The 8221-nt window shown below is 48.9% G+C and overlaps 1 protein-coding gene across 1 annotated transcript in view; it reads left to right on the top strand.

The window, feature by feature from the left end:
- The first annotated feature begins 305 nt into the window (after nucleotides 1-305).
- Nucleotides 306-8221, top strand: part of IMPG1 (interphotoreceptor matrix proteoglycan 1) — a 1383550-nt gene continuing 1375634 nt past the window's right edge. Inside the window, exons 1-2 of the mRNA XM_086925652.1 lie at nucleotides 306-330; nucleotides 608-844. Coding sequence (XP_086781778.1) covers nucleotides 306-330; nucleotides 608-844 — 262 coding nt within the window. The remainder of the gene's footprint in view (nucleotides 331-607; nucleotides 845-8221) is intronic.

Below are 8221 nucleotides of genomic sequence, written 5' to 3'. Positions count from 1 at the left end.
TCGTACTCCAAACAGAGAAGCAGTATTCCACTTAGTGTTGCACTGTGAAACTAAAAAGCACATGCTAACAAATGAATGTAGCAAATGTAACTTTTCTATTAAAATAATATCGAAACATAGATAAAAAGAAGACTTGGAGAGATTTTTCAAATGTAATTATAGTATGAAATATTTTATGATTGAACTGGTAACTATTATTTTTATAAAAGGGAAATTAGAATGAAGAATAAATGGATCATACATTTAATGATTTTAAAATGTATAAAGCGAAAAATAGAACTTTAGTCAGTCTAATCCTTTTCAGAATGGCTGACTATCTCAATGAAGATGGTACTGTTCATATGATGGTCAAAAGATAATGCAGTTAGATTAGAATAATGGTTCTATTGGAAGAACAGACTTGACATTCTTGTGTTACAGTGCAAGCAATGATACGTTGATTTTTAGCCACACTAACCTAAGACTGCATTTAAAAGGAAAGTAATGTCAAAAATAAGAGCAAAATTATTAATAGTTTGTACTTTCCCAAACTTAGCTTAGTCCCACAATTGAAATTTCAATTACCAAAAAGAATTGAATGTATTCATGGATTTCATTTTTTTCCCAGAAACCCAGAACGCAACCAATACTGCCGAATCCGAGCCAGAGTCAGATGGTGCCTCTGTTTCACGCCAAGGGGAAGCTTTCCTAACGGTGTCCAAGTCATCGACTATCAAAAGGCTGTATGATTTGTCTAAGCGCCGAACGAAAAGGTCGTCTGTGTTTCCAACTGGAGTCAAGGTCTGCCCTCGGGAGTCAGAAAAGCAGATTCTGGCCAGTCACCTATCGTACTACAGGCTCCGAGGTAAGCAGGCCAAAATCTAATATAAATTGCATTTTCTCTTCATAACTCACTCATTCGTTCCAAATGTCCTAAATGTTAAACATGTCAGAGTTGTTGTCGCTGAAAACATTTTGTAGGTTTGGAAGAGGATTGTGGTTTAGTGGCAAATAATAAGTCTCCTTGTACAGTATCTTCCCAAGAGCTGGTCGTGTGGATTTGCAGTTTTGATGGAAAGCTATCCACCGAGCACAGAGACCCTGGTCTGAATTTCTCCCTCCTATGCAGTTTTTAAATCGCAAGACTGAGCCTAACTGAATGCAGTACATCTGATACAAATATGGTGTCATTAGGTCTTTCGTATGCATTTTAAAATGAGGTGTTCAAGCCTGGGATGAATTACCCAGAGGGAGTAGAAAGATGCAAGTGCACCAGGAAATAGTTGCTGATGCAATGAAGAAGTTGACTAACAATTGCACCTCCCGAGTCACAGGTCCCTTGAGGTTACAGCTTAGTATCCTGCATTTTTATGTTGTTGGGGCTCATTACAAATTTGTAAGAACTGTTGGTCTTTGCCTCATTAGATTAAGACTGAATGCCAGAAAGGCATTTGATGCTGACCATTGGCCCTTCCTGGAACAAATGCTTATTAAATATGGCTTTGATACACACTTCAGGGGCTGGATGGCTCTCCTTTACAAAAATCCAAAAGTGGGGTTTAGAGTGGATGTGGTGACGTCAGGCGAATTCCCAATTTGCAGAGGGAATAGGCAGTGCTTCCCTCTTTCTCCTCTTTTATTTGCTCTTACAATAGAATCAATGGCCTGCACAATGAGACAACACCCACACATCAGCTGGTTCTGTGTAACTCCAGAGGATGAATTTGTAGAAAACCTGCTCCAATATGCAGACGATATGCTTCTCTATGTACTAAAATCCAAAGTTGTTGACAAATACGGAGCCTACTCCGTCTATGCCATAAACTCGGCCTAATCAGTAGCCTACACCCCACAGGTCCCAGTACTGGTGTTATCACTTCCTCAGGGTCTTTGGATGACAATTGAAGGCTTTAAATACTTGGGTAGTTTTATGACTACCCAAAAGGAGATCTGCACCACACGTAACATTGGGCGAGTGCTTGCCAACTTTCTAATGGAAGTTGAGCATTGGAGAGGCCTCCACCTAATGATGATGGACAATGTAGCCTTCTGCAAAATAATTACCTTACCTACATTTTTATATGCTCTCCAGAACAGCTATTACCCAGTGGACACATCTGTCTTTGCGACAATTAATAAAGGTCTGCAGATGCACCTATGGATCAGCGGCCATCCCAGGATATCATACTGCTCTCTACAAAGGTCTCAGTATAATGGAGGCCTAACGCTGCCAGAAATCAAAGGCTACTACTGGGCATCTCATTTATTCACCATAAATGACTGGATCTATTCTCCACAAGACCACCCTACATATCATCTTGAAAGAACAGGAGGTGCCCACGCCTTAGTCCCGGCTACACAAGTGTCACTGCCAGTGTGGCGAAAGGCCATAAAAAGATGAGCTGGGCTGGTAAGATTACACCGGAGATCCCTATGTGGAAGGTTAGATGGTAGGGAGCAGTCTCCAAACTGCATGGTTTCGAGTCATGGGACAGAACTGCCATCCCAAAGAAAACTACAATGTCTCTGGAGTGGGCACCCCAAGACATTGCCGGAGCGCTTGCGGAGTGGCGGTCCCTAGAACCATTTATGGCTCCATGAGGGGGCAGTGTAAATTATATAGATCGAAACGCCGTCGACCCACCCAAGGAAATTCACTCATTTCATTGTATATATTTGTTGTGTTTTTAACCTTGTTGTTGTTGTGTGACAGTTCGTTCACTTTGATCACTTATGTCACGTCCTGCACCTTATTACTCACTTGAGCACCTGAAAAACAGTATAAAGATTTGTATATAGATATAAAAAAGAAAAAGTAAATAAATGTTCCTACTTGTACCTACATCTTTCGCTCCCAAGTGTTTATTAAATATTCGCTATTTCATTTCCTTTTCTCTTCAGGACCTTATTAGGCCTACCTTGAACCATTGTCTCTTAAAAAGTTGCCTATATCTTTGACACCGTTTGACAAATATTCATGAAATTTTCCCCAAAAATGTGCACCAGTAATTTTAGTTCACATAAAAGGTTTTGGAGTGAAGGGGGGCTAAAAAGAGTGTTTCCCATGTTCATTTTCATTGGGATTTGTGATATGACTACAGCCTGAACTGCTGGATGGAAGTATACCAGATTTGGCAGAAAGCTAGCTATTTGTCCAGAATGAGTGTTTTTGTTATTTGGTGTAAATCTGCTCAGTAGTTTTAAACTTCTTAAGAGAAATCCAAATTTGGATATTTAGGTATATGTATCCTCCGAGGAGCCAACCAGGAATTGTTGGCAGCCATCTTGGAACTCAACTTCTGTCCAACTTTTGTAGTAGGTTTGTAACATGTTTAAAACGTGTAAACTCCTAGAAAACACTTACAGTCACTTAATGATGTCATGAGTGATGTCATTAGTAATGTCATCACGGTTACCATCAGTGATGTCGTCAGTGATGTAATAAGTGATGTCACAGACCATGTCATGAGTGATTTAATATGTGATATTATAAGCAGTGCATTTTCAGGTAACTTTTAAATTTCAATGCTTTTTATTAGTGAAATCTGAGCCTAACTATAACGTGCCTATAAACTTTAGTTTTTGAGTGAATTTCTAAAGTTTTTTAATTCTATTTCCTAACTATAAAGTCCCTCTAACCTTTAGTTTGTCAGTGAATTTCTGAGTTTTTTTGTAATGTTGTTTCCTAACTATAATGCCACTGTTAAGTACATTTCTGTGTTCTTTTAAAATTGTTATTTCCTAACTGTAACCTGTATCCTTTGAGAGTGACTGTATGAGTGAGTACATGAGTGTCTCAGTGGGTGTGTGAGGCAGTATGTGTGAGTGTCTCAATGGGTGTGAGAGTCGGTGTGTTAGTATAGCAGTGAGTGTCTCAGTGGTGTTTGAGTGTCTGAGTGTGTGCCTCAGTGGGTGTCTGAGAAGGTGTGAGAGTGTTTGTTTAGGTTGGCAAGTACCTCCAAGTATGAGTCAGTTTGTGAGTAAATACAAGAGTGTCTGAGTGGGCCTGTGGGTGGGTGTTTTAGTCTTTAAGTGGGTCCATGAGTGGGTGTGTGAGTCTCACAGTTGGTCTGTCAGTGGCTACATGAGTGGATGTATGTGTCTGTGAGTAGGTACATGAGTGTCATCCAGTGATTGTGAGCATTTTCTAAATGTTTTTGAATGATAAAGATATATACTACAAAAGTTAAATGAGTATAGTTTGTGTACTACTAATGAGTGATACTATTTGTATTACATATTATGTGAGTGACTGTGTGGCTGTGTGTATCTTTGTGTGAGTAGGTGTCTGAGTGGCTCTATGGGTGTGTTAGTGGTTGTATGTGTTTGTAGCTGTGTGAGTGGCTGTAGGAGTGAGCGAGTGACTGTGTATGTGGCTGTGTGGGTGAATGAGTCGGTGTGTCAGTGGTGTATGGATAAGTGAGTGGATGAGCATATGATAGGAGAGTAATTGTGTGAGTGGGTGACTGTGTGGGTGAGTGAGTGGGTAGATAAGCAGTGTAAGGGTGAATGAGTGGGAGTGGGAGTTAAAGTATGGATGAGTGAGTAAATGTGAGAGTGGCTTTATGGGTAAGATGGTGATGTGTCAGTGACTCTACATGTGAGTGAGTACATGTGTTAGTATATATATGAGTAAGTGAGTGCATGAGTAACTGTATGAGTGAGTGACCGTATGAGTAACTGTTTGGGAGAGTGAATAGTTGTTTGAGTAGCTACATGGGTGACTGAATCAGTATGTGAGTGGCTGTAGGGGCCCATGAGTGGGTGTGTTGGTATCTGTATGTCTGTGTGACAGGATGTGTGAGTGGCTACATTAGTAAATAAGTAAGTGCATGAGTGGCAGTAAGGGTGAGTTAGTGGTTGTGTGAGTCGCTGCATGATTGAATGGATGTGTGAGTGGCACTATGAATCAGTGATTAGGTGTGTGAGTAGTTGTATGGGTATGTGAGTGCTGAGTATATGAGATTGTAAAGTGGTATGGGTGAGTATGTGAGTGGTTCCTGACCTGACCTGACCTGACCTGACTGTGGTCGGTGACGGTCGCTCCACCCGCCGCGCGCCTCCCCATGAGTGTGCCCGGTGCCCCCACCTGCCTGTCCCTGCTCGCTCCCAGTGCTTCTGTCCCTGAGCTTGTTTCTAGACTTTTGGTTTCTCCTTGGTTCTTCTTTGGTTTTTTGCCTTGGTTCTTCCCTGGGTTTCTCGCCGTCTCCTCGCCCTCCCGGCTCCCTGCCGCTGATCCCCTGCGGCCCCCGCCCCCTGCTGCCGAGTACCCGATCCCCTACCCGCGCCACCCCGCTCCCGCCTCCCAGCTGCTCCTCCCTCCCTCCGGATCACTTAAGTGGCGGTAAGCAAGACGGGGAGCTGTGACTTGACCTGACTGTGGTCGGTGACGGTCGCTCCACCCGCCGCGTGCCTCCCCGTGAGTGTGCCCGGTGCCCCCACTTGCCTGTCCCTGCTCGCTCCCAGTGCCTCTGTCCCTGAGCTTGTTTCTAGACTTTTGGTTTCTCCTTGGTTCTTCTTTGTTTTTTTGCCTTGGTTCTTCCCTGGGCTTCTCGCCGTCTCCTCACCCTCCCCGCTCCCTGCCGCTGCTCCCCTGCGGCCCCGCCCCCCCTGCTGCCGAGTACCCGATCCCCTCCCCGCGCCACCCCGCTCCCGCCTCCCAGCTGCTCCTCCCTCCCTCCAGATCACTTAAGTGGCGGTAAGCACGACGGGGAGCTGTGACCTGACCTGACTGTGGTCGGTGATGGTCGCTCCACCCGCCGCGCGCCTCCTCGTGAGTGTGCCCGGTGCCCCCACCTGCCTGTCCCTACTCGCTCCCAGTGCTTCTGTCCCTGAGCTTGTTTCTAGACTTTTGGTTTCTCCTTGGTTCTTCTTTGGTTTTTTGCCTTGGTTCTTCCCTGGGCTTCTTGCCGTCTCCTCGCCAACCCCGCTCCCTGCCGCTGCTCCCCTGTGGCCCCCGCCCCCCCTGCTGCCGAGTACACAATCCCCTCCCCGCGCCACCCCTCTCCCGCCTCCCAGCTGCTCCTCCCTTCCTCCGGATCACTTAAGTGGCGGTAAGCGCGACGGGGAGCTGTGACCTGACCTGACTGTGGTCGGTGATGGTCGCTCCACCCGCCGCGCGCCGCCCCTTGAGTGTGCCCTGTGCCCCAACCTGCCTGTCCCTGCTCGCTCCCAGTGCTTCTGTCCCTGAGCTTGTTTTTAGACTTTTGGTTTCTCCTTAGTTCTTCTTTGGTTTTTTGCCTTGGTTCTTCCCTGGGCTTCTCGCTGTCTCCTCGCCCTCCCCGCTCCCTGCCGCTGCTCCCCTGCCGCCCCCGCCCCCCCTGCTGCCAAGTACCCGATCCCCTCCCCGCGCCACCCTGTTCCCGCCTCCCAGCTGCTCCTCCCTCCCACTCCGCCCCTCCCACTACGCCATTTATGGCGGAGTCCGCACGTACACGCAGCGGGTGCACCCTTTGCGCGCCGAAGGCGTGCCAAAGGCAAGCCCGTCTGCGCCCATCCACGCCTGGACAGCGCCCAGCGCCAGACCCCCTGGCCGCCGCAGATGCCATCCCTGCCGCCGGGCGTACGACGCCGCCACCGTCAACGCACTCAACACCGGCCGGATCCCGGAATGCCACGAGCCACCCCAGGACGCACCCCCGGACCCTTCACCTGCCAATCCTGCAAGTTCACCTGCATCAGGACATGCACCGCACCAGCACCCGCCAAGCCGAGCACCAACAGCAACCACCTGAAGTGCATCCTGCTCAACACCCGCTCCGTCCACAGACACGCCGTGGAACTATGGAACCTGCTCGACACCACAGCTCCAGACGTCGCCTTCCTCACGGAAACCTGGATGACCGCCTCCTCAGCGCCCGACATCGCCATAGCCATCCCGGACGGATACAAGATCACCCGGAGAGACCGCGTCAACCAGACAGGAAGAGGCATCGCCATTGTCCACAAGAACACCATCCGCATCACGACCAACTCTGACGATACCCTCACAGCCGCCGAACATCTTCACTTCCAGATACACACCGACCCCAAGACCACTCTCAGAGGCACCCTCCTCTACAGACCCCCAGTACCCCGCACACAATTCAGCGAAGACATCGCAGACTTCATCAGCCCACACGCCCTCGCCTCCGCTAACTACATCCTCCTAGGGGTCCTCAACTTTCACCTGGAGAACAACAACAACAACAACACCACCACCCTACTGGACAACCTCGCCAACCTCGGACTCAAGCAACTGGTGAACTCCCCCACCCACTACGCTGGTCACACGCTTGACCCAGTCTTCTCCTCCAGCTAGTTCGTCTCCTTCAGCCACTCCCCCGGACTCCACTGGACAGACCACAGCTGCGTCCACTTCAACTACAGAAGGACCACAACTCACCACCACCCGCAACAGGCTCCCTGCAGGAGCTGGAACAAGATCACCACCAACCAGCTCACCACATCCCTGAACCAGAACCCTCCCGCCAGATCAACGGACCCCGACCAAGCAGCCGACAACCTCACACAGTGGATCACCAACTGCACTGACGACCTCGCACCCCTGAAAAACCACCCCAACAGACCCGGAAGCAAGAAAGCCCCCTGGTTCAACGACGATCTTAAGAACTCCAAGAAGAACTGCCGCACCCTCAAGAAAGCCTGGCGAAAAAACCCGACTACAGACAACATGACCGCCCTCAAGCACGCCACCCACAAACACCACCAGCTGATCCACATCACCAAGAAGACAGCATTCAAGGATCGGATAGACAACAACGCACACAACAGCAAGGAGCTCTTCAGCATCGCCAAAGAGCTCTCCAACCCCAGCGCCGGAAACAACAACATCACTCCCTCACAAGACCTCTGCGACTCACTCGCCTCCTTCTTCCACAGCAAGATCGCAGACATACACAACAGCTTCGGCGAACAGACCACGATCCCAACCACAGAACCAACGCCCCCCACCATCACCCTCCACACCTGGCCCCCGGTCAGCACCGAAGACACCATCCGCACAATGAACACCATCCACTCCGGATCGCCAACCAACCCATGCCCCCACCACGTCTTCAACAAGGCCGACTCCGTCATCGCACCTCAACTCCGGGACATCATCAACTGCTCCTTCGACACCCCCACCTTCCCGGAGAGCTGGAAGCATGCCGAACTCAGCGCCCTCCTGAGGAAACCATCAGCAGACCCCACCGACCTCAAGAACTACCGCCCCATCTCGCTCCTCCCGTTCCCCGCCAAA

This window comes from Lissotriton vulgaris, chromosome 6, assembly GCF_964263255.1.
Source record: "Lissotriton vulgaris chromosome 6, aLisVul1.2, whole genome shotgun sequence".
NCBI lineage: Eukaryota > Metazoa > Chordata > Amphibia > Caudata > Salamandridae > Lissotriton > Lissotriton vulgaris.
The sequence above is the reverse complement of the archived record's forward strand: the minus strand, read 5'-3'. Positions and strand labels throughout refer to the sequence as shown.